Source organism: Rhinolophus ferrumequinum, chromosome 23, assembly GCF_004115265.2.
Source record: "Rhinolophus ferrumequinum isolate MPI-CBG mRhiFer1 chromosome 23, mRhiFer1_v1.p, whole genome shotgun sequence".
In the NCBI taxonomy this organism is placed as follows: Eukaryota; Metazoa; Chordata; class Mammalia; order Chiroptera; family Rhinolophidae; genus Rhinolophus; species Rhinolophus ferrumequinum.
The window spans coordinates 18,676,815-18,703,591 of NC_046306.1; the positions used below are offsets into that span (position 1 = coordinate 18,676,815).

Here is a 26,777-nt window from a genome sequence, read left to right on the forward strand (position 1 = left end):
AGCCTCACAGACAGGTGAGAGGTCAGGTGACTCAGCCAGGAGGGGGCAAAGCCGGGGACTGATTCCTGATTCCAGGGCAGCGCTCTTGTGTGGTTTCAAGACTCCAGGCCCCTCAGGAAATGTGAGCTGGGGAAATCAAGTGAATCTAAGAGGACAAATTGGGGCAGCAGGTTAGCTCAGTTGGTCAGAGCGTGGTGCTCTCAACAACAAGGTTGCCGAATTCACTGTGAGCTATGCCCTCTACAACTAGATTGAAACAACTACTTGACTTGGAGCTGATGGGTCCTGGAAAAACACACTTAAAATACATAAAAGTTAAAAAAAGAGAGAGAACAAACAGACAAATGTGGACCTGGTACAAACTGTTTACTGGGCTCCTGATAACAACACACAGAAAATAACGACGATAATATCTACACTAATCAGAGCAACCAGAGTCAACGATAAGTGCCAGGCACTGTGGTTTGGGTGTGACCTCATTTAATCCTGAAAATGGATTCAGGATACCTCAGAGGTATCATCCCTGTTTTTACTGATGGGAAACGGAGGCCCAGAGAGGTAAAGAAAGGTGCCTAAGGACACACAGTGAATCAGGGCATTCAGAGCAGGTCAATTGGACTTTAAACTGCTGTGCTTCCTACTCCTTCAAGAAGGTCCTGCACTACTGTGGTGTCAAAGAAAAACCAGAGATGCTCAAAAGTTAAAGTGGTTAAAACTGATTTTATTCTGGACTATGGCAACAGGGGAAAAGAGACCTCAGTACAGAACTGGGCTCGATTCCAAAATACAGCATAGGCAAGTGGGACCTTATAGCCAAGAAGCAGGGTGGGAATCAGTGAATGGAAAATTACTATAATAAGAAACATCAGGAGTAAGGGGGATTCTGGCTAAACCGACCTAACAGGATTCTTGCTGAAAACAGGCCAGGGTGATCAGACATCACCTGAAGAATGGTAGAGGGTGAGAAACCGTATCAGATATCAAGGTGATCAGATACCAAGGGTGGGGGTTCTGGTTAAACTGACTTCGCAGGGTTCTTGCTAAAGCTAGATTTTACAAGGAAGTTCACAGATGGGCCTACAGGCTTCGTTCAGGAGCCTGACTCAAGTTTGATCAAGCAAAGAATCTTTGTCAGTAGCGAATACTTTGAGCAACGAATCCAGGGGATTTCATAAGTTATGAGTCAGACTTGCTGTTGGCTCCAGCCTTCCCAGACCCACTATTAGGTTCCACGCAAGCAGATTCTCCCCTGCAGACTTGCTCTGGAGCTAAGAGCTGAGAGCCCTTCAAGAAGCTCTACCCGGTGGGAGGGCCAGACAGAGAGCACGTGAGGTGTTTCTACCTCCGCTATGTCCCAGCATAAATTTCAAGTTCCCTAAAATTTGTCATTGGTCCTAAAATAAAATCTATTCCCTTTGCCACAGAGCTATTTGTTCAGGTTTCCGAGGATACTCTCCTCCTTGCTAACTATAGCCTATTGCACTGGCCTACTTTCAGCTCAAATATGCCAAGATCTTGCCTCAGAGCCTTTGCCTATGTTGCTCTGCCCGAAATGCTCTTCCCCAGCTCTGCGAAGGCTCGTTTTTGTCCTTCAGGTGTCAGCTTAGCCTTCCCAACACCCGAGATAAAAATTGCTTCCTTTGAAGCCCTTCTCACATTTGTAATCTCTCTGGTCCCTTTGCCCTGTCCCCTCCAGGTTGTAAATGGACCCAGGGCAGGAAATGTATGTCTTGGTCACTGTTGTAGCTCTAGACACAGCACAGAGCCTGGCACGTAACAAATGTCTTGCTGTTGCTTTATTCTCCAGTTCCCTCTGGGTCTGCAGGCCAGCCCTGAACCAGCCTTGGTGTACCCCAGCCTTGCCAGCCCTTTCTCCAGGAAGCTATTTTCTGGCCTCCTTTCCTCTAGGCACTATACTTGTATTCTCAGGCCCTAGTTCCCCAGCTCTACACCACTGCCCATCCGGCCTCATCCGGTCTGCTTTCCACAAGTGTACAGGTCTGCTTACAGGTGTGAAAGACCCAGCAGGGTGGGCTCCTCATGCTCTCATCCCTTCCCCACTCCTCTGAGCTGCTGAGGTCCCAGCATACCTAAGGGGAGACAAGGAGCCACCCAACAGCAATGGGGGACCAATATCACCCTTTCCTCTCAGGGTGGAATAAACTAACAGTTGAAAAAAAGCAAGGCTCCCGTCCTAGATGTCCACAGGAGCCAGGCAGGTATCAACCGAGCGAAGTCGGCAGGTGAACAGTACGTGTGATACGTAGAACTGACACCTGTGAGGGGTGGGGCTATGGCACACAAGTGCAGGCCCCATCCAAAGGGAGCACCTGCAGTTCAGCTCCAGCTGATTGTTCCCAGGCAGGAAGCAGGCCCCACGCTGCCAACTCTGATTTTTTCAAGAGAATCCAAAACCCCAAACCTAGAGTATTGTATGAGCTTTCTCAAGTTGTAAATGTTAGCAACCAATTCAACTTAAAAAAACACTATAAATCAAATAAAATGTATCCATGGGCCACCAGTTTGCAACTTCTGGAAAAGGTGAGGCCCCTTTCCCATTTTAGAGGCACCTCTGTAACTGCCCAGGTCGCCCTCTTGCCTGCACAATCCCACTCAGAAGTAGCGCAGAGTTCCAGAATCTCCTTTTCCTTTTCCTCCAAATCCCAATTTTCACTGCAGTGAAATCCAGCTAAATGGGAAAGGCATCTGAACAAAATTTCTACTCCCCCAAATTCAATACTGTTAAGATTACCCGCATTTTAGGTTGTCTAAATGTATTTGTTAGGTTTCGATTAATAGGAGGACGGGCCATGAGCCAAAGAACATGACTCTGGGCCAGTTAGGAAAGATGCCAAGCACTGAGACGAGCCTTTGGATGCATGAAACTCCTTCAGTCAGATGAGCTGGGTACTGTTATTATCTCTCTTTTTACAGAAGAAAAAAAGGAGGCTCGCAGGAGTGAAGCCACTCGCCTACAATCCCTCATCCTAGTAAGTGAGAACCACAAGTTGGCCTGCCACTGACGTCTACGTACGGACCCACACTATTCGGTATTACTCCTCTGAGGCATTAGATAACCTCCCTGTGACGGTGGTCCTGGGCACAACTACAAAAGGCGCATTCTTGAGATGTGTGTGATCCTGAGAGCCTGAGACGACCCACGTGGTTAGCCTTCTTTTAAGACAATCCCTTCCCTTACCCACCGCATACAGAGACCAAACTTTCCAGGCAAAAGCACAGGCTTCAGATACTAACTGGGCTCCTATGCAGACAGCTGGGGAAGAAGAAAGGACACTGGCTTTTCTAGGCAATGCTCATGTCTGGTAAGAATGAGGTGGGAAAGACCAATGAGAAACACCCGGGCCATTGTGTCAACAGTACTTCCCAGCTAAGTCCTTGTGTATGTAGGGGTCCCATCAGTCCAAAAGTGCGAGAATAAACTCTCAGTCAAGCCTTTGTTCGTGTTATCCTCTTTATTCCCAAACAGATTCATTACAGACTTCAACTTGTCAAAGGCAACATCTGGGTAAGTTACAAATATTCACAGTGTCCTGCTAGGGCACCATGCCAAAGAAACAGAGTATCTGGGTTCGCAGGTGTCAGCTCTGCGTTGGGGCGACAGAAAAACAAGCGAAAGTATAACCACAATTTCAACTTTCTTTTTAAATAAAGGTTTTTTTTCTCATTCCTCTTTTCAAACTGTGAATTGTTCTTGACATTCATTTCAGGTTTCAGAATTTCCTTCCTTTTTCTGGAACTAATGTGCTGTTCTGAAAGAAAATGGAGACAAATACAAAATTACTGAAGGTTTCAAATTCACTGTTACAGTTCCTAACTGGTGACAACAGAGAGACCAAGGTCCCATTAGTAAGGGAATAATTGTTTTTCTATTCTATTTATTTATGCCCCATCTCATTTCAGAAAAGAAGGTAAGACAGCTAGTTCAAACTAAAGCTGACGACAACTTAAATAAAAACAATGAAACAAACCTGACGATAACTAAGAAAGTAGTGTGTAAAAATCTGAGGAGATCAGGTAATTCCAGGCACACCTCTCACAGTGCAAGGCCAAAAAGATAGTGTAAATTTCGACTAGATGAACAGAGAGGATCCTCATCTTCAATTTCCCAGACTCCAGGTCCGCCAACCTTACCTAACTTGGAAGATAACACTGTGAGCGCTCAGTACAGAGACCTGCACCATATGCCTGCCATGAGGTTGTGTTCTTGCCAAAGGTCAGAATCGGTGTCTAATCCTAAGAAAGAATGATTCTCAAAACTGGGACCCAGCTCACAGAGAAATTCCAAGAGGGGATAAAAACACTCACTCTGTTTATTCCTTCTTTCCCCCAGACTGCCTTTCCCTAGACTCCAAGAAGTGATGGGGAAACACGACAATGGAAATGACAATCTAGACAGACTCTGTGCCACCAGGAGGGGGCCAGAAGCAGGTAAGTGATTCGGGCGGCTCTGGGAAGCAGAGGCAGGGTGCTGACACACACGCAGTCCTGAGTAGGCAGCTATATCCAGTGATGAGGGCTGATGTCATGACGCCATCTTCCAGAATGGCAGGCTCCAAACCAATTACTCAACAGTTCCAAGAGGCACGCACAGGCACAGAACTCATCCTGGGGGCCAGAGTGAGTACCCCTAATTCCCTGCCAACATTCCCAGGTTCCCAGGTACTTTAACATGTGTGTGTTCCAAAATGTTCACGCGGACAGGGCAGCACGAGTATGAAAGAACAGCTGGAAGGACAGTGGCGCACAAGCCTCTATCTTGGCTAAATTATGCCGGATCAAATGAACGCCTGTCCTCAGATCCAAAGCACTTAGCGACCAGGGACTTCCCTTTAAAATACAAGGTCCCAACCTCAGAAGTCCCAAGCATCCAAATGATCAGGTGACCTTCCTCTCTTTCAAGGGTATGATTAGGGGGTAGCAGGGTGGGGGCAGACTATTCAAAAATCAAGAAAAACAAAATCAATCCAGAGTTACTTTCAAGAATTAAAGAGCTCAATATTTAGCAGAAAGGACTAGTTCCGAAAGCAAATCTCAGACAGGACAAGTATAATACAGGACAAAACTAATGGAACCACCATGGTCGGGAGAGAGGGCACCCGGGGGCACTTTGTGGACTATGGAAACAGTCGTATCTTGACTCAGCTGCTGCTCATATGACTGTATAAGTCTGTCAAAATTCACAGAACTGTACTAAAAAAGGGGGAATTTTACTGTATACAGATTAAACCTGAAGAAAAACAGAACCAAAACAAATGTAGTTTCTTTCTGTGTTGAGGACTAGATGTTCCAGCCTCTGCTCACACATTAGTGAAAAGGCTCTACATTGTGCTGTTGTTGATTTCTCCTGTTTTCAGAGGATTTAAAATTAGATGGCACTGTTGTTCTGGCAGGGAAAGCCATCTCCACAGCAAGGGACGAGAGGGGATATGACTAGAAAATTCAAATGCCTCCCTCCTGTTTGTTGGTTTATCACAGGGGTCAGCACCAAATCCAGCCCACCACCTGTTTTTGTAAATAAAGTTTTATTGGAACACAGCCATGCTCATGTGTTCCCATAGTCACATTAGAGTGGCAGAGTTGAGTAGTTAGAACAGAGACCGTATGGCCTGCGAAGCCTAAAATACTATCTGGCTTTTTCCAGAAAATGTTTGCTGATCGCTGTCTAGAGGGGCTGATCACTGAAGGTGACTGGACACTCTCTCCTTCCCTTCCTTCACCTTGCTTCCGTCTCCATCCTTGCACTAGGATTAATACCTGAATGGAGAATGGGTGACATTTCACATGACATTTTAGTCACACAGGGAGCAGCCCTGAACCCATACCCTGCGCTCCAGGACCTGGGTTCTGATGCTGGCTTTGATCTGTGGCCAGAAGTCTCACCAAACCACACTGTTTGGCCCAACTAGAGGTTAGTGTTACAAATGTCCCAGAAACAGTGACAAGGTGTGCCAGGATTTGCCATGGGACCATAATGTAATGAATGTAGATGTCCTGAATGGGATCCCCTTTTAAGTCCAAGGTTGGATCTGACTTGTCCTCAACTCCGTTCTCCTATAAACAGAAAGGAGTTGCTGTCTAGAAAATACCCATGGGACAGAGGGAGGATGAAGTCACCCATTCAAAGCCAGGCCAAAGTTGCTCTGCTGCAGTTACCCATCAGCTGGGCTAACTCAGGGGGCTTTGGCTTTTGCCCTGGTGCAGTCACATCTGGTCCAGGAAGTGGGAAAATGGCCTCAGAATTCAGCTTTGGCTTAGGGAGGGGTGGGGAGGAACTAGATAAATAACTGACATGCAGGAGGCGGGCAAGATGGAAAAGGCGCCCTGCTTCTGGGACCAGTCCGCCCTTCATCTTTACCGTAATGTCCTATATTTTGCCAATCTACTGCTCTGCTCTGCAGCGATCCTGCCAAAGGAAAGAGGGGTTGAGAATCAAGAAAAGACAGTGAGAAGAGAAATAAGCTGAGGAAAGAAATGGCAAACACACAACCAGAGCTTCCGTTAGGGTCACTGATTTTCCCAGTGGCAGAGTTCGTTCTAGGTCTCACGTTAGACATTCTAGGCGGCAACACTGCGCGGGCTTTAACTTTCTGTACGGGATGTGTGACGGGGGGAAGAGGAGGTGAGAATCATGGTCTTTCCCCAGAAAATGTACACAATTTTCAGATTCCAGATTAGGAAGTCCTGCGAAGCAGAATCTACCGTGTTTCCCCTAAAATAAGACCTAGCCGGATGGACCATCAGCTCTAATGCATCTTTTGGAGCAAAAATTAATAGAAGACCCATTTTAATATAAGACTGGGTCTAATATAATGTAATGTAATATAATGTAATATAATATAACACCAGGTCTTATATTAATTTTTGCTCCAAAAGACGCATTAGAGCTGATGGTCCATCCGGCTAGGTCTTATTTTAGGGAAAACACGATAAATCAGGTGGTTTCCACACCCATTTCCCCTTGATTGTTTGTCTTGTGTGGGCAACTTCCAGAAAAGAAAGAACTCAGCAGAGCACAGCCTTTTGGCTCCCTGGGGCCTGGACTGGCTGCTCTGAGGGAATAGGGTTCCGCTTAGAAAAAACAGCTGAGTCCCTGGTGCTTTCTCAGATGCAATGCACAGTTGCCAAGTTAAGGCTGCTGGAGGGGCAGGAAAAGGAACCAACTGCCACTGCTAGTGCTAAGAGAAGCTCTGGTGGCATCTGGATTACTACAGGGACATCCAAGAGCACGGTGGGGCCAGGTCTCCATGGTGAGGAAGACAGAAAGCTCACGATGGAGACTTGAACAGGGCTGAGACGTGTGGCTCTCCCACCCGCTAATGAATGGTCTCTGAGAAAGCCTCTCTCTGATCTGACCCACTTAATTGGCAGCCACGTTGGAGGCCACACTACTGAGTTACATTCTTCCAGCAAAAGTCCTGGAGAGGAGACAGCAGGGCACATCTGAAAATGCTAACTTCCAAAGGTGAAAGCAGTTCTGACCTTTTCTTATTGACCTTTCTGTGACTGAAAATCACCCAAGTTCTAATAAAGTCAAGTCAATGAGAAACACCTATGCGACATTATATTTGCCTTTAATCCAGGCTCAAAAGTCAAGTTGCCATCATGTTGAGATATGACCAATGTGTAAACCTAAGATTGTCTGGTTCTTGGGGACGTGGTGTGGGCTACTGAGCAGTACTCCCTGCTGGGGACCCCTCTAAAACCTGTGGCAGTTTCTGGGGGGAAGAGCATGGACCTCATGCTCAGGAGGATAACTCTGGGTGCCGGTGGGGGTTACAGAGGAGTCACTGTCTGCGGCAGGGGAGGAGGGCAGAGCAGGATTCTCTGTGGCAGAGGAGCACATTTTTATACAGGCAGCACATTCACAACTGTCGTCTGCCACGTATTCTGATTAATCCATTTTAATTTTCACAAAGCAATTATTTTCTCCTCTTGTTCTAATGTGTCGGGGCATAAAGGGCTGTGATTTTAATACATTCAAATTGGACCACCAAGGCCCTTTTCTGATTTAAAAGGCTTCTGTATTGGGCTGGATTACTGTCACATTTGCCCGTGAGGGTATGAAACCATCTTGCCACATACCGTTGTTCAGAGAGTTGGGGGAGAAGAGCTGACAAAGTATTTCTATTCCCACTCTGGGACCGTGGCCCACGCCCAGCCTTACCTTTTGATTGCCTGCTGGGCCAGCATCCGATTGCCAGCCAGAAACGTCACACTGCCCAAGATGGCCAGGTACTTTAGGGTCTGGAACATGTTGAGTTGAGTCCAGTAGATATACATGAGCCCCAGCATAGCTGCAAACACAGGCGTTATGACAGCCAATTACATGAAACAGTGACAATGCACGGGAGCAAAGCACAGTTTGGAGCGGGAACTGCTAGATCCTAAAAAGGTCTGTGTGTCTAGACTAGCTTGTTTTTGTTTTTGTTTTTTTTCACAAAGCAATTATTTTCTCCTATGCAATTATTTTCTCCATAGCAATTATTTTATATTGGGGAATATTGGGGAACAGTGTGTTTCTCCAGGGTCCACCAGCCCCAAGTCATTGTCCTTCAGTCTAGTTGTGGAGGGCACAACTCATCTCCAAGTCCAGTCGCCGTTTTCAATCTTAGTTGTCGGGGGCGCAGCCCACCATCCTATGCAGGAATTGAACTGGCAACCTTGTTGAGAGCTCACTCTCTAACCAACTGAGCCATACAGACGCCCTTCCTGAAGCTCAGCGGCAGCTTGGTGTCTTCAATCTAGTTGTGGAGGGCGCAGCTCACTGGCCCGTGTGGGAATCAAGCTGGCCACCCTGTTGTTCAGAGCTCACGCTCTAACCAACTGAGCCATCTGGACGCCCTAGACTAGCTTGTTTTATTCCTTTTGTTGGATACTAGAAAAAGAGATAACTCAATATACTTGCCTCTCAGCCTTGGTACAAAGAAATCCAGAGGTAAAAATCAGACCTCAACTATTCTATCTTCCACGTTCTGGGCCTACAACTATTTTCTTTAATGTAGTGGGGCTTTTTTTGTTTTTTGTTTTTGTTTTTTAAGAGGGGCACAGCTCACAGTGGCCCATGCGGGAATTGAACCGGCCATGTTAGTGCTACCAGCACCACGTTCTAACCTACTGACCTAACCGGCCATCCCAGTAGTTTTTGTTTTTAAACATTACTGTCATATTGTATTTGGGACTCATTTTATTTTTCAAATTCTGAATGAAAGCACATAGGATTAAATAAATAATTTCTTTTTTATTAAAAAAATGTTACGAATAATTTGCCACTGTGACTCGGAAGGAAGTAAGGAGGACCGAGGAAGAAAGCTTAATGAAAAGGGCTCAGGCGTGGGTACTGAGAGCCCGAGGTTCTGGTCTCCAGTCAGGGAGAGGCTTTCTGGAAAGGCTCTGCCCTTCCAGCCACTTAATTTCTCTGAGCCTAAATTCTCTCACCTGTCAAACATGGATCATAATTCCTGCCCTGATCACCACCCCCATCAGGGTTGCGATGAGAATCAAATGAGAGAATGTGCACGAAAAGCACTCTGCCAAGAAAAGTCATGGCTCTAAACAAATTTATATTCAGGTTTTGTTCTCAGCCTGACTCAGGAGGGCTATCACTCAAATCCAGTAACTGGGCTGGAGAGAAAGGTCATCCTGTCAATTTTGCCCAGAAGGATGACGAATGAACTACAGCGGGGGTTCTTAACCATTTTTGAGGTCATGGACCACTGTGGGAATCGGATCCAAGTTATGGACTCTCTCTTTGCCCAGGAAAATACAGATACACACTTGCCTAGAATTTCAACGGATTCATCTGTGGACCCCTCCAGGAGCCACACACTCTAGACACAAGAGGGTGACTTCTGAAAGAGTCAAAGAAATTAGAAAAGAATTTTGAAGTCTTAGTGAAATGTAAGGCACCACGGACTGATCCAATAGTGTCGGAAGTCTCTGGAATGCTGACTTGTGAATGTACTGTCTTGTTACGTTTAGGTCCTAAACATAACAGGACAGCATGTCTGACTATGGAAGGGACGGTTCTCTATTACCGTCCAGACACAGCCGCCAACGTATGTGAAGATCGATACAGTGGGGAAAGATAACCTTTGGAAGCTGCACTAATGCTCTTCCATCCAGGAAGATGGTGCAATGTAAAGATACGATAAGTGAGTAATCTCTGGAAACGAACAGGGCTATTAAATGAGGGTAAATGGCGTGCCAACAGCGGCCTAGTACAATGAAACCCAATATAATGACAGCTGTTCTAAGCTGATGGCCCAAACAGGTTTATCATCATATTAACTGTCCTACAAGGCCAGGAGGAAGAGGGAAATGTTATACTATTAAGTCATTACAGTTAATAGGTTGTGGGTCTACTTAACAGGGCCTTGGCGTGGGCAGGCTAAATGTCAGAGGAGGTTAAGTGGAATTAGCAGCCTGGGGCGCTTACCCGCATGTCCCAGGTGAAAGATAATCGTGCTAGGAGCAAAAGTGAAGTTGGAGACATTGGCACCAATCCGAATCCACTAAACGACGGGGAGAAATAAATTAAAAAGACATTAGAACTTGAAAGGGAGGCAACACATGGCATGTCAATGCTAATCCAATGAAGAGCCCTAAGGGCTTAGAAGTTCAAGCATACTTGAAGGACAGGGAATTTTTCCAAGTGACAACTACCCTATTTAAGTCCTCGGGAAAAACTGTTCCCTTTTTTTCTTTAGAAAGGCATTCCTTCCAACACCTGCTCTCCAATGTGCTTGGGTAACTCAAACTTGGAACATCATTTTTAATGACAACACACTTTTCTATTTTGAAACAGGTGAACCCATGAAGCTGAAAGGTCAGAAATTGCATTTATGATGAAGTAACAGGCACCCTTGCAAGTTTCTCTAAGTATTGGTAAAATAAACCTCCCGGCAGCTGGTTGGATGAATGCTCTTGCTGTGGGTTCCATGCCTTTGGAAATTCTGGTCACTCAGATACGATAACAGATGCCCATACCCTAGGGTCTGGTTTCTGAAAGCTTGTGGCATGCTTTTCAGATTTAGATTCACCCATAATTCCTTTATTAAAATGAATGAATGAATTAGGAACACAGGCAACTTTCCAAAAGTAAGATCTAATGAATTTCCATACAGTTCTCAAAATCCTCTCAAGTTTGAGGATATGCATCTGTTTATAATTTTTTAAGAGACAAAGAAAAAAATGAGTTGATAAAAAAGTATTTCAAATCGTACTTTAAAGTATAAAAGGTAAAAATTTCCTTCCTCTGTACTCCATAAAAAGTCCTCTCCTTAGAGGTGACAGACACTAAAGGAGAACGTCTTTTTAAGGTTTTTACACAAAGGTGATCATACTAAATATACTATCCTACCCCTGGCCTTCTTCACTCAATAAGACATCTTGGTAATCTTGTCATTTCAGCACATAAATCTATCCATTCCTTTAATAAGCTGCCTATTATTCCATGGCGTGGATGTACCATAACTTATGTAGCACTTGCTTTAGAGGACTTGACGTTGTTCACGGTTTTATGCTGCGACAGGGCTGAGTGCAGGGCCTCTGTGCCCACGTTGCTGGCAGCAGTAGGTCTTGTGTTTTTCACACTTGACCTCATCTGAACGCTCGCAGAGCGTCCAGTCCATACACTTGCATCATTTTTAATGGCTATCAGGTCCTTTCTCATGCCCCTTGTTAACGGAGCGGTGATTCAGCTGCTCCCTCTTAGTGGGGAATTCTAGTTGTCCTACAAGTTTGTGACCACTGGTTCAGGTCACAGCTGCTGGACCCCTTTGGAGCTGTGCTGAGGCCAGAGCACAAAGCCTCCTTTGGAATGGCTACATCTGCTGAGTCTGGCGCCAGCCACACGCTGCCCATGCTAATTACAGCTACTCACCAGAGCAAAGAGCAGGAGCAGGGGCGAGAGGATCAGGGCGGTGAATGTATTGGACACCACGGTGGGGGGCCTCTTCTCAGGCTCCCGGAACAGGTGCTGCCAAAGGAAGTCACCAGGAATATTTAAGAACCTGCCCTTCCCAGCAGGGACTGCCATGTATACCGGGGACCAAAATGCCAATGACAGTCAAGAGAAACGACTCCCAGAGGCTAAAACCCCCTGGCAATGAGTGGCCCTATGGCCTTTTGCCTCTTCTCATGCTGATTTCTGATCCCCGAGGTCTCCTTCCAAAGACGCTACACCGGTGCCAGCTCACCACCTGGCCAGCCCTCTTTGTCCTGGAGAATGCAACCCATCAAGTGGAATTTGCCTAGTAGCAAAGAGGGTGCCCAGGTATACGGATGGCTTGGGTGACACATCCAAGGCAGGTCTCTGGATTTCATAATGCTTCTGGGTTTCCAGGGTGGCACTATTGCAGGTTGCTATCTGCACTTAAGTTAGCTAATTGGTGCTATCCTCACCCTCTTTTAAAATTTAACATAGTCTCACAGTATGGGACAGTTTTACCCATAACTCACTGCCCCCCACTTCCCCCCGCCTCCAGGAAGGAAGGAAGCCCTAAATAAACTTTCTCCCTTACTTGCTCTGCCTGATTTCCAGAACTGAACCAGAAAGCTGGGCAAGCATTTTGTTGCTATTTCTTTGTTTTTTTTTTCTGCTGAACAATTCTACATGACGATCTTTGGGAAGCTCATCTAGATGGTGTCACCTAGCAGAGCAGTGATGGACTGGGAGTTGGGAGATCTCTATTTGGGCCCAAACTGATATATATTGGCTGTGCGTCCAGGGGCAAGTTGCTTTAGCAACTCTGCCTTAGTTCTTGCTGGAAAATTGGGGGTGGGACAGCGATGACCGCCCTAATAGGCTTGTGAGGTTATTTTAAGGACCAAATGAAACAGGGTACTTGACTACACTTTGTAAGCTGTAACACATGCAAATGTAACATTTTTCACTTTCCTCCAAGGTATAAACTTGTGGCTGTCTCTCCTGCTCGCAATGTCCAGCCAACCCAGCTCCATGACGAGGAATGCCCCACATGTGACTTCTTTTCCTCAAATTTTCACCTCAGCTCCTCTTTGCTGACACTGCCATTAAACGATTTCTAACATCGTGGCAACTGCTGCCACCGACTCCACCCTACGAATCAGCCAACACCCTTCATCATCATGGTTTATCGCCTCTCCTATATAACCATTTTACATTCTTAATGTTCTATCAACATTAGGAGGAGTTACAAAACAGAATCCTACTGCTCCACCCTCTGGGCCCTCGTCCTTTTTTCAGTGGTGAAATTTGAGTAAGGAGTCTGCTTGGAACACTTTACAACATTAAGGCATCCGTAGGATTTCACGTGATTACAGTATGATCATCTCTCACGATCGCACAATAGTTCACTGAGTGGATCCTCCTCAGTTTGCTTAACCAGTGCTCAAACTGTTTGACAATGATTGTGCTTATTTTGTAAAGTGCTTTAGAAACTTTTCAAAGCCTTTCTTTCCTTATCCATGATCTATTTTAAGCCTCACCACAGTCCTGTGGGCTTGGCTAGACAGGGATGGCTAGTATCTGTGTGCAGGGAAGGTGAATCCCAGGAGAGAGAAAGGACTTGCCTTGGGGAGGAAAGCCCAGGTCTCCCACTTGAGTTTTCCACCTGTCGGCCCCATCAGCCCTGACTTATGCAGGAGCAGAGAGGAAGAATGCCCAACCCAGCTTTGCTGTAGCTGTCAAGCAGTGATCTCAGCGCTGAATCCCCTGGATGTTTAGGAAAAACAGACTCAGGCTCTGATACTATCTCCAATTATCTGCTTTCTGGGAGCTGGCCACTGGGCTCTTTGGGGCTGTTTTATTCAGCTGTAGGATAGGATTGATATTTGCTCTGCCTAATTCACAGGGTGGTAAGGACCAAACTTTAAAACATCATTTAAACAAGTTACAGCAGGAACCAGAGCCACCGTACAGGGGTCTGCTGCCCTCTCTCACTGCTGCCCCATTTCACAGTTCTCCTCGGGGTTTAGTGGAGAAGCCCCTTGAAATATACCTGAATTTCCTGTTTGGGGGTGAAAAGGTTCTTGGACAGGACAGTTGATGGAACATCTTCTTCAGGAAACTTGATGACCACATCAGCCTGAAAAAATAAGGACAGGTTTTTGTTTTTTTAAGGAGGGCGCAGCTCGCAGTGGCCCATATGGGGATCAAACCTGCAACCTTGGTGTTATTAGCATCACACTCTAACCAACTACCCACATAGGGGCAGTTTTTAAAGGCACAGGGGCAGAGAAGGGGGTGAGACTCATCAGCAGGATCGTACTCCCTGACTCACATCCAGGACTATCACTGAAAAAAGCTCCAAGCAGTCCAATCACTTCTGATCCATTAGTTGACAAATTCAGGCAGTAAAAATTTCAAGAACAAAATAAGTATTTGTTGAAAATGATTTTTAGAGCAAGAGTTACAATTCTCTACTGGTCTGGTAAGCCCCACAGAGCTGCTTAATACAAAAACCTCAGCGGGAACTCAGGCTGTTACAGCTGCAATCAGAAAATGCTCGGTGTCCCTGGGAAGTGTGATTTAGTCAACAGAAAAAAGGAAATGAAAATGTGCTCTCATACAAAAAGCAGCCCTAAGTCCAGGAGAAGAAAAGGAGCTTTGAATACAACACAAGAAATGCAGCTGCTCCTTTGTCTTCCAAAGGGGGCCAACCACCATTCAAGGCCTGCAATTTGGCCTCTGCTACCTTTCCAACCTCATTGCCTACTGTTCCTGACCAGCTTCAGGTGCTCCAGCAAAATGGATCCACTCACATCGCACGGAAAGCACCTCGAGCTTTTCTGTAGGCTGTTCCCCAGTGATCATCCCACAGCTCCACACACTATTCTGAAAAACCCTTGCAATTCTTCAGCCCCTAGCTCAAATGCTATGTCTTTTACGAAGTTTTCTCTCATCACACCAATCAAAAGTGAGCTACATACCGTGTTTCCCTGATAATAAGACCTAGCTGGACAATCAGTTCTAATGCGTCTTTTGGAGCAGAAATTAATGTAAGACCCGGTCGTATAGTATAGTATAGTATAGTATAGTATAGTATAGTATATAAGACCTGGTATTATATCAATTATATTATATTAATTATATTATTATCATATAAGACCCGGTCTTAGATTATAAGACCGGATCTTATATTAATTTTTGCTCCAAAAGATGCAATAGAGCTGAATGTACAGCTCTTATTTTCGGGGAAACACGGTAGGAGAAAAGTACTATGGAAACTAACATGCTATGAAATTGCTGGTTATTAGTTTATTAACATTTTGCATATTCTACAACTCACTGTCCCACACCATCCAGAAATGTTACTGGAATTCAAATCTTGCGCTCACCCCAATCCCACACCATATCTCAGAGACCAGGGCTTTAATCTCTTACACCTCTGTACCCCTCCCCCCCACAGTGTTTTGGTGTAACATCATAACCTCCTTCCACTGTACCGTTACACAAATTTGCTAGAACACACGAGGGCAAATGTATACTTCATTCATTTACTCGATCACTATTTATTCAGCACCTACTACGTGCCAAGCCATGTGCATACCCCTGAGACCACTAATGCGACAGCACACAGGCCCTCGCCTCAGTGTGTACTTACTGCCCTGTGGGTGGCACAGGCAAGGCTAGGCTAAAGAGCCCCGGCCCCTGCAAAGGAGCTGACTGTGGCTGACTGTGGCACAGCCACTCTGGCCTGGGTCAAGGAACATTTAGGCACATACCACATTCCAAAGAATCGGGTTCTTCAAAGTGGCATCTCCAATGATCAAGTAAAGAGTGTAGGTGCCGGACGCAGAGTCAAATTCGATCTTTCTCTCGGAAGTATCCAGTTCAAACTTGTACACGTTCTTGCTGTCAGGCTCAGCAACAAACACCACTTCTTGGCCAGTCTTCTGATTATGGAGTCGGACAAATGTCTGGATGGGACAATAACACAACCTTTCAGCTGATAATTTCAAAACTCCCTCTGGGCCCAATATTGAATCAATGAGGCAGCCGACTATTGGCTCTTCTGGCACAATGGGAGATCTGGGATGTGCCCGACCTGCCCGAGAGCAGGAGTGGCCATTCCACTCGGGTTGCTAGCTCAGAGAACAGAGAGAACCTTTTGCTACCATAAGAAATTTAACATAGGGATCCAGCCAATTCTCGACTACTTGGAGGCTGAATGCCCAGTTTGTGGATGATTTAAGCCCTTGCTGTTGCTGCAATTTCTTCTTCCTGCCAGCCTTTTGGCCACTTCGCTGCCCAATTAACTTCTTCACTAGAGGGTGAAAAGAAGGGAAATGAGGTGGAACTGTAAAAGGTCCATTTTCAATTTCCTAGTGCCTCCAGCTAAAGATTTAGTAGAGGAGGCTTGGGGATTGATAGCAAAGCAGCGTTCTAATCGAGCAGAGCAGCTTGGTGTCACCGAGAGAGCCCAGGCTCTAGAGACAGTTTTGGTTTCACTACTTATTAGCTGAGCAGAGCAGGTTATTTAACCTCCTTGTGCCTTGACTTCTTGATCTTTAAGATAAAAAGATTAACGTCTACATGTGGTGCCTCTGTGTGAAGATTCCCGATAATGTATGCAAAGCATTTAGTGCAGGACCTGGTATATGTTAGTCAACAAACAGTAGCTGATATTATTATTAATATGAAACCAATCTAATTATCTTATCCGCTCAATGGTATAAGCAACTAAGTCAATTGAAATTGGTAGTTACTACACAGTCATAGGGATGTAAAGTACAGCACGCGGAATATAATCAATAATATTGTAATAACTATGTATGGTGTCAGATGGATACTAGATTTATCAGGGTGATCACTTCGTAAGTTATATATATGTCTAATCACTATGTTATACATGTGAAGCTAATATAATATTGCATGCCAACTGTAATTGAAAAATAAAAAATAATTAAAAAACAACCTAAGGTTTCTATGCACATTAGAACCGCAGCAAAACATAATATCCACTTAGAGCTTCTCTTTCAAAATAAAGAATTCACGAAGGCAGGTAGATTGGTTCCATTTTACAGATCAGAAGGCATGTGGATTAAATGAGTCACATGGTCACACAGCTAGTACTGAATCCACAGAAAAAATACAAATCTCATTTGTTACTCTACACCTGGGCAACCAAGAACCACGATCCAAGTATTTAGGGACAAGGGCCCGGGGATGAGAAGCATCCCGACCATAGCAGTCAAGGCCACGAATGAGATTTGGAGCCCGGGTGCGTGATCTTCCTTTGGTCACAGCCAAGCATAGGCAGCAGCCTGCTCATCTGCAAAATGCCATCTCTACGTGGGAGGTCTCTAAGCCATAGTTTCCAAAACAGAATCCTGGAGGACACAAGTAGCCAGTGAAAGTTGCATTTCCTCTCTAACTCTCCCTGCCCTAACCTTAATCTCTCCAGTTTAGACTCATAATTTCTTTTCTTTGTAGTCTTTCTTCCTTTGGGCTGTATGGTTGGCGAATGGCCTTCTAAGTATGAGCTGGGACGTGCTAAGAGGCTGAAGGGCTTAAAGGTGGTTAGCCTTGGCCTTGACCAAGTGCACTGGCCCAGCTCCCTGGAATTTGGGGATGTAGGAGAAAGAGCATTGGAGAAGTGGTGGGAAGGTGGCCCTGGGCAGCTGCTCTGGGCCTGGGCACAAGTGCAGCACCTGAAGCAACAGGAAACAGGAAGCAAAAGGTTTCCAAGCAAATTCACTCGCCTTAGTGGTCTGCTCTGAAGCTGCCCCTTGCCATGGACAGAGTATGTTAGTTCTTGCTAAAGCATCACTACAAAACACCTAAACCGAGGCCAAGAGGGCCCACATTCTTTCCTGTCTTTAAGCATTCAAAGTATTCATCTGAATTTCCCTTTACAGTATAACCGGGGCGGGGCAGGGCTGTGAGCAGTTTTTTTCCATCAAGGGGGATGACAGAGGTGGAGGAGGTGACTGAGATGACAAGGGACCACACCAGGTTCTGGTGTGAAAATCTTTTTTTTTTTTTTTTTTAAAGATTTTATTGGGGAAGAGGAACAGGACTTTATTGGGGGAACAGTGTGTACTTCCTTTTTTCCAAGTCAAGTTGTTGTCCTTTCAATCTTAGTTGTGGAGGGTGCCGTTCAGCTTCAAGTTGTTGTCCTTTCAGTCTTAGTTGTGGAGGGCGCAGGTCAGCTCCAGGTCCAGTTGCCGTTGCTAGTTGCAGGGGGCACAGCCCACCATCCCTTGCGGGACTCGAACTGGCAACCTTGTGGTTGAGAGGACGCGCTCCAACCAACTGAGCCATCCGGGAGCTCAGCAGCAGCTCAGCTCAAGGTGCCTTGGTCAATCTTAGTTGCAGGGGGCGGAGCCCACCATCCTTTGCGGGACTCGAGGGATTGAACTGGCAACCTTGTGGCTGAGAGCCCACTGGCCCATGTGGGAATCGAACTGGCAGCCTTCGGAGTTAGGAGCGCAGAGCTCTAACCGCCTGAGCCACCGGGCAGGCCCTGGTGTGAAAATCTTTTAAATAATAATTATCAATACTCTATATATGGGGGGGGGGGAAGCCTACTGACACCATAATACGAAGTAGGCACAAGTTAAAAAGGGCTATTTTTCAGATTCCCACATACAGAAATTCTGCTTTGGCCAGAAGGAAAACATGCTTTGGGGCCCACTGCCTAGGTTTTCCTTTTTTTGAAATTATTTTAATATACATGTTATTTGTCACAAGGAAAAAAGTCCTCAATTAAGTGCTAATCTGCCTTAAATATATCTTCTCAATACCAGCTAATCTTTAAAAAAAAAAATGTATTCCAGGTTTAGGGTTACAACCACTGTGAGAGAGAGCAGAGTGTCCTGTGTGAGGGGGAAAATCAGGGTTCAGAGTGAAGATCTGAAAGCAGGAATTCACAATGTTCTGTAGTCAGTGTTAGACACACATAACAACTCTCATGTACATTAATGTTTCAGGCCAAGAGAACTGTCTGGGCTTTGTACTGACCTGGTGAGGGGTGAGTTCAGCACCAGTGTTCACATCTACCAGCTGGAAGAACAACGCAAAGTTCTGGTGGCTGTCTGCGATGAACGTGCCCTTGGCCTTGGCTGGGTAGGTCACCCTGAAAGAGACATTTATACAGTGAACCTGCAGAGAGGATCTGCAAATATCTAAGCACGGAGTGAAGAATACAAACTTCGTCTCACTGCTAAATCCTCCCTCTCCCGTAGTAACACTTTTCTGTTCTGGACAGATGCAGAGAATTAATTGTCTGTGGCCTGAGGGCAAACTGGACTGATGAAGCCAGGATTAAGAAAAGCACAGAATACATTTTTACCAGGGTCTGGGGAAAATCTTAGCGCAGATACTCCAGGCTCTCACTTCAAGGACTTAAGAATATCAACTCGACCAAGCCAGGCACCAGTGGGGTTCACGTGTCCCACTGCAGACAGGAGGACGGGAGAGCTGGGCTGGCAAAACCACAAGGAGAAATAACTAGAGGATTGATGTCCGCAGCATATGTGAGCAAGGTTGGGAGACAAGGGGGTAGGAGATGCAAAGGAAACAAGGGGACTTACAGTTTTTTTTCTTTTTTAATGCTGTATTTTTTTCCTGGACTCTTTCAATTTATTTTTCTGCCTGAAATTGGGTTTTAAAAAGTCATTTTCTCAAAAGGCAGACTTGATGAGAGAACTGTTCTTTTCACAGCTATTTCCTGGGATTTTAGGTTAAGATGGCCCAGGGGTAAACAAACTAAATGGTTATAGAGCTCATACTTGGATATATTTTATACTTAGGCTTTATATTTACTTATGAGTAACACCAACACTTCATCGATACAGAACAGTAAACTTTGCAAAGCACTCTCACAGACATTATTTCACTGGATTCCCAACAGTGCGCTCATCTCCAGTCACTATGAAAATATCCAAGCCAGGGGCAGAAGGGCCACCCTTTTCACAGGACTTAAAAGGAGTGAATGTTTCACTTCTAGGCTCTGGATAACATCCCGTCTTCAAATAGACCAAAGAGGGTTCATTTACTTTCTTTGGTATCTATAGCAACCCCAGTTGAGTAAAGTTGGGGTATGACGATATCCAGAAGTATAGGTGGGCCCCCAAAAATAAGAATTTGGGAGCCGGCTGACAAGTGGGCTTCATATAGTGTTCTGGCCCAACTCTGATCAATTGCTAATGGTTACTTAGAAGGTCGTGTTAAAAAAAAAAATTCTGAGGTCAGCAGGAAAACTGCTGTGACTGATCAGTGATGCCTTCCACGGCCTTGAGAAAGGGACTCGTAGCCTAATGCTAGGTCTGCTATCTCCGTTCTAAGGACCTATGAGGCTTCCAACTTTTTTCAGACCCACTGTGGGCCAAAAAGAATTGCCACGAGGCCGCTCAAAGCAAATTCAGGACTGTGAAGACAGAGAGATTACACCAGAATATAAATTACTACACTGCTTCCTCATTGAGAAAGTTTTGATAAGGTGCTTGGTGACATAGCTGACTGACCTGCAGGCAGTATTTATCTCACCTGGTAACACAGTTTGCTCAAGGACTGACCACTGGTATAGACAACCCCCGAATCTGCCTTGATGCTAAGCAGCATCCCCTCTGCCATGCCAGTGGAACTACAGCCTCTTTAATTCCGAGTGCAAGCTGGATCACTGCTGACACAGAAATGACACTGGTAGGGGCTCAGCTCAAGGCTGGCGGCCCCGGGCCCAGGAAGCATCATCCCACCTACCGGGTGGTTTTGGGTGCAATGCTCTGATCCTTGTCCACAGTAGAGAGATCGACATTTGTGATGCCAACTTCAGTGGAGATCTTAACTCTGAGCTAGAAACACACAAGAAAACCACCAAGGCAAGTGGTGGGTATGCCGGGAATTAATATGCACATCCAAATTTTTCTCTTAAAGGTTGAGTCAAGGCATGAAAACATCTAGGCCAGGAAGGAGTCTTCAATGATTTTAGTAAAACTGACCCAGCCAGGTCAGTTTTGTCACCTCTCCCCTCCCGAAAACTAAAAGTAACTCTGTATTTCTTATTCCTTCTTCGGTTTTGGTTGGATGGTACATATTTAAAAAGAAAAAAGAAAAAAAAAAGTGGATCTTTTCATGTATCCTTTAAAATAAATAAGTGGAAAAAATCCGTATGCAGTAACCTTCAAATAATTTAAATCCACAAGAACTAAATTCTAATGACAGCTAATGTTTTTTTTTGAGTGTTTACTATGTGAAAGACAGACTTTATAAAGACTATCTCATTTAATTCCCACTAGAACTCTGTAAGGCAGTACTATTTAGGATGAGGAAATGAAAGATTACAGAGATGAAGCCAGTGGCTCAAGTTTAGATAGCTAGTAAGTTCCGGAGCCAGGACTCCAGCTCAGACATTCTGACTCAGAGTCCACGTCTTTAGGCAGCTTGCTCTCCAGCTGCCCAGCGACACCTCCTTTGTGCCAAGCTGACTAAGTCTGCTCACGAAGACCTAAGAAGCTATGGCAGTCATCTGTACCGTTCACCAAGTACTTCTGGTTCTCCGTCTGAGGATGTGCTAGAACTGTACTTGCCTGCCCACCTGGAGTCAGGTGTGGCCAATGAAATGAGAGCAGACGTGAAGGATATCACTTCCAAGTGGAAGGAAGCTTTTAAGAGTCAGAGTGTGATTCTTTTTCCTTTGACACGGACACAGTCAATGTGCAGAGAGAGGCATGGGTCCTGAGTAAGGACAGACAACCTGAAGCACAGCCTCCAGGTGACACACTAAAGATACCCAGTGAGGGCAGAAAAGAAACTCGTTTTAAGCCACTGAGATTTGGAGTTTTTATAAGTATAAATCAGTCCAAACTTGACTCTTACAGTGTTTGAATTCCATACGTTCCTTATAAACATTTTCACAAAGAGGAGCTAGTCATTGCCAGTAAGCACATTTTAAAAAATTAGATTAAAATAAGTGTAAAATTCCCAAAGAGCAGAAAACATGCTACAAGTCTATTAATGGGAAATTTTTTACTTAAAATCTAAGTTTGAATGTGCAGATTATGCAAACCCAAGGCACTTTTTATGTGCAAACATCTGTGAGACTTGCAAATATTTGATAAGCTTGAAGGTAATATTTAAGGAAATCCTTGCTAAATCCACTGGTTTATAGTCTAAGTTAGGATCAAGGAATAGAGATAGAGGGCTGGGCAAATCACTGAAGGACAGCTTTGGCATTTTTCTAAAATGCACTATCAAGGTATGACAGCCTCAATTCAAGGGCAAAGAAGAAAAATTAAAAAGGGATAAAGATAGCTATCAAGTAATTTCTCTTAACAGCCTTCTCTTCTGTCTCCAAAATAACTATTTTGTGACAACAGCCTCAATTATCAGGTTGAATAGGGGTGTCCTGCTTTGCTTAAAAACAAAACAACTTGAATATACAAGATTTATAACCAGAAGCTGTAAGGATACGATTCTCTCTTATTTTTGAATACAAAAATAAGAATATTGGCAGAATTATATTTAGTACCATTGCTTGTCATTGAGTTTAGGCAACTGGCTGAATTATGGTGGTCGGGAGGGGGGAAGTCAGCCTTCAAGTTGAATAAACTCCCAAGGACAGAGCTGAGAGCCTCTCCTTTCGCTCTTTGGGCTCCCTGCTGAGCAAACAGCTTCACAGCTCATACAGGGCTTAGAACCAGAGCAAGCTTTGCTACATATAAAGCTCAACCCAGAGAGGCACTGACACCACTTCAATATGAAGAAAAACTCAAATGGAAGGTTCAAGCAAAGAAATAGCTAAAGAGCTTTGGTCAGGCTACTGACTTTTGGCAAGACACCCCACTGAGACGACTTTCCCTACACCCACTGGAGCACCTGGAACACCTACGTACAGGGAATATACAGAGATGGCAAGATGTACTTCCTGTCCTAAAGGGAAGCATATATGCAAAGTTAAATGATAAGAAACCAGGCTGCTGCTTTAAAGGAGGGATGTACAATGTGCTACAAAAGCACAAGGGGGTTGTGACCCAACTTGACCTGCGGGGATCCCTTGGTTGAGGAGTGGAAAATGTGTAGCCGGAAGGCTTAGGCAGTCCTCCAGTTTGGGGAGGGGTAGCAGTTTAGCAATATTCCATAATATAAGAAACATCTGTCTTCATAGTTCATTCTTCTGCAATCTTCATCAACATTAACCAGATAATTTTAATTTCCCTCTTTACTTCTGTAACTCATTCTCTTAAAGATTCATTTAATTTGTAAATGTGATCTGGAAATCATCGCCCCATCTAAATATCCAAACAGGAGGCTAGTTAAATAAATAATGGTACATGTGCACCATGAATTACTATGGAGCAATTAAAAAGAACAAAGTAGGTGTCTGCAGACAGATATGGAGACTTTCCCTCCTACTTTTGAATACACAGCCATGAATATTTAATATCACTGCCTGTCAACTGTGTGTGTGTGTGTGTGTGTGTGTGTGCGCGCGCGCGCTCAAGAAGTCCACCAAGTTGAATAGACCCCCAAGGGGAAATCTAGAAGCCTCTTTTTTGTGACAAAAGCAAAGGAAGCAAAGAATACAACTGCTTATAGACTGACCCCCTTTGTCTAAATAAGGCTATGCATACATTCATTGATATTATGCATCCTTCTTTTTTCTTAAAGTGCAGACAGTTAATTGTTAATGATGGATTCCCTCTGAGGAAAGGAACTGAATCGAAGGATGCAGAGAGAAGGCTTTTATATTTCATTACACATCTTTTTATATCTTGCATTTCTTTTTTAACTATAATTTTACTCCTATTTTTTTTCAAAATAGGTATTATCTGAGCAATGAGACTGTGTGCCATATACTTCCTTCTTTATAAATATTTTTGTATTAAAAAGTACCACCCAATAAATGATTTTCAAAATAATTACTTTCCATTTCAGCAGATGGATATATACAAACAGATGTTTTAAAGATTTATGTAAGGCTCCTCATTGTATCCTGATTATAGTGATAAGGAAGCCATCAACTTTCGGGTTTTTACTTAGAATCTTGACTATAAACTTGCAACAATAACATGGTCACAATAATAAGGCCTGCTAATCAAGATTCAATTGTGCGTTTGTTCTAAAAACACCATAAGCATTCCCAGACAATACAGACACATGGAATGACAAAAGGGCAAACTGCAGTGAACTCACGTCCTTTTGAGTTTGCTCTCAGCCCTAATTTTAAAGGGCCCCCTAAGCTGGGAAACACTATAGGGCTGTTCTTAAATAGGGAACAGTTTAAAACAAGTCCTTCTGCTCCGAAAATCTTACTACAAATGAGCCTCTGTAAACATTTAAAAGAAAAGCATTTTTATGCTACTCTTTTAAAGCAAATTGAGAAATAAAAATCATTGTAATTTTTTTCAAAACCCTGCTGTAAAGAGTTCCAAATAGGATCCCGTTGGTTAGCAGCATCTTCCTTTAAAAAAACACTGCAGGATTAGTTTTTATAGTAGAGAAGGGACTTGTTTAGCCACTTTAAATGCAGCTAAGCCTGTTTTACAGTGAATCGTGCTAGTCCTTTTTTGGCCTGTGCTGCATGCCACGTACACCTCAAAAAATGTTTTAACACCAGGAAATGCAGTCTTTCGGCTGAGTAATAACCCCTCTGTTTAGCTCATTACTGCCAAAAATGATGGTACATTAAGGGCAATTAATGCTAAAGACAGCTTCTAAAACCCATGCTTCCCCTGACAGCAAGTCCAATGTCAACGAGTGCTATTACAGGCCTTCCACATCAAACCACTGTGAATGCACTCTGACCAATGTCAAACATCTCTCAGGAGAGTAAACAGGGCCTGCTGACCCGCTCTGAAGTTCTAAGTGTGACTATTACTGAAATTACAAAGTGAAGTTGCATATGTGACAGAGGTCAGGGGACGCATGCACTGTGTAAGGCTCCTCAATGTATCCCGATTCTACAATTTGTGTAAACACGCACACATAAAGCTCTAATATAATGGAGAGAGGAGATTTTACAATGTTTACTCCCATCACTGGGAAGAAAAAGGACGGCAATGGCCTCAATGGGGGCTTATTACCATTGCACAAATAACAACTATTAAGTACAAAATAGCAGAAACGGCTAATTTTTCCAACAACCACAGAAACACTTGGACAAACACCAGATTTGATGTTTGCACAGAAAGCCAAGTTGTTACAGTAATCAAGACAGCATAGTACTGGTATAAAGATAAAAATACAAACAAATGAAAGAATTGCAAGTCTAGAAATTAACCCTTACATTTATGATCAACTGATTTTTGGCAAGGATGCCAAGACAATTCAATAGGGAAAGAACAGCCTTTTCAACAACTGGTGCTGGGACAACCAGCTATCCACACGCAAAAGAAGGATGCTAGATCCCTACCTCACACTGTATACAAAACTAACTCAAAATGGGTCAGAAACCTAAATCTAAGACCTAAAACTATAAGTTCCTTATAAGAAAACATAGGAGGAAATCTTCATACCCTTGGATTATGTAGTGGTTACTTAGATATAACAAAGCATAAGCAATGAAAGAAAAATAAAGAAATTGAACTTCATCAAAATTAAAACCCTTCGTGCTTCAAAAGAAAACAAGAAAGGGACAAAAAAGAACCTACGGACTGTGAGAAAATATTTGCAAATCATGTATCTCATATGGAACTTGTACCCAGATTATATAAAGAACTCTTATAACTCAAGAACATAAAAAAAACAAAAAATGTAATTAGAAAAGAATATAAGAGGTATACATATTGGGAAAAAATAAAAAGACCAAAAAATTTAATGGAAAAAGATCTAAATAGACATTCCCTCAAAGAAGATACACAAATGACCAGGTAGCACATGAAAAGATGCTCCGTATCATTAGCCATCAGGGGAATGCAAACAAAAATCACAGTGAGATACCACTTCATACTCAGGATGGGAAGAATGAAAAAGAAAGATAAGAATGAGTACTGGTAAGGCTGTAGAGAAATTGGAACCTTCATACATTGCTAGAGGGGATATAAAATGATGCAGCTTCTTTGAAAAACAGTTTGTCAGTTCTTCAAAAAGTTAAACATCGAGTTATCATATGACCCAGCAATTCCATACCTGAAAACATTGAAAACAGATGTTTAAACAAAAACGTGTACATGAATGTTCATAGCAGTATTATTTGTAATAGCCAAATAGTGGAAATTCCCCAACGCCCATCAACTGATGAATGACTAAAATGTGATGTATCCATACAATGGAATGTTATTCAGCCATAAAAAGGAACAAAGTACTGACACATGCTATAACATAAACCTTAAAAATAAGTAAAAAAGGCCAGACACAAAAGGCTACATATTGCATGATTCCATTTATATGAAACGTTCCAAACATTTCATATGGGCAAATGAAATGATCCCAGGCAAATTATGGAGACAAAAAGTAGATTAGTAGTTGCCAGAAATGGGAGAAGGATATATCCATATAGAATTAGGAGTATCTATTAGTAGACCTGAGGTTGCTTTTTGGGGTGATAAACACGTTCTGGAATAAAATAATAGTGATGGCTGCACAACTCTGTAAATATACTAAAACTGCTGACTTGTTTATTTTTAATGGGTAAATATTATGGTATGTGAATTATATACTCAATAAAGCTATTTTTAAAAAGTCAATCTACTTTGTGTAAGGTAAAAGGCTCAACCTTGGATGATGAATTACCATAGTTATAAGGGAATGTGAGAAAACATCTTTAGCCCATTCCATCCTTTTTTTCTTCTTAGTGGTCTGAGATGGAAACTAAGCACTGAAAAATAAATTT

General features: G+C 43.8%; 1 protein-coding gene across 2 annotated transcripts in view; it reads right to left on the reverse strand.

Moving 5' to 3' along the window:
- Positions 1-3,458: 3,458 nt before the first annotated feature.
- RPN2 (ribophorin II) overlaps positions 3,459-26,777 on the reverse strand; it is a 55,536-nt gene continuing 32,217 nt past the window's right edge. Inside the window, exons 10-18 of one of the 2 annotated variants that reach the window (XM_033094922.1) lie at positions 20,708-20,799; positions 18,968-19,082; positions 15,727-15,921; positions 14,001-14,087; positions 11,903-11,998; positions 10,457-10,532; positions 8,186-8,315; positions 6,377-6,424; positions 3,459-3,770 (exon numbers count right to left, since the gene is read on the reverse strand). In XM_033094922.1, coding sequence (XP_032950813.1) covers positions 3,758-3,770; positions 6,377-6,424; positions 8,186-8,315; positions 10,457-10,532; positions 11,903-11,998; positions 14,001-14,087; positions 15,727-15,921; positions 18,968-19,082; positions 20,708-20,799 — 852 coding nt within the window. In that variant the 3' untranslated portion in view covers positions 3,459-3,757. The remainder of the gene's footprint in view (positions 3,771-6,376; positions 6,425-8,185; positions 8,316-10,456; positions 10,533-11,902; positions 11,999-14,000; positions 14,088-15,726; positions 15,922-18,967; positions 19,083-20,707; positions 20,800-26,777) is intronic. The other variant, XM_033094923.1, reaches the window with a different exon arrangement.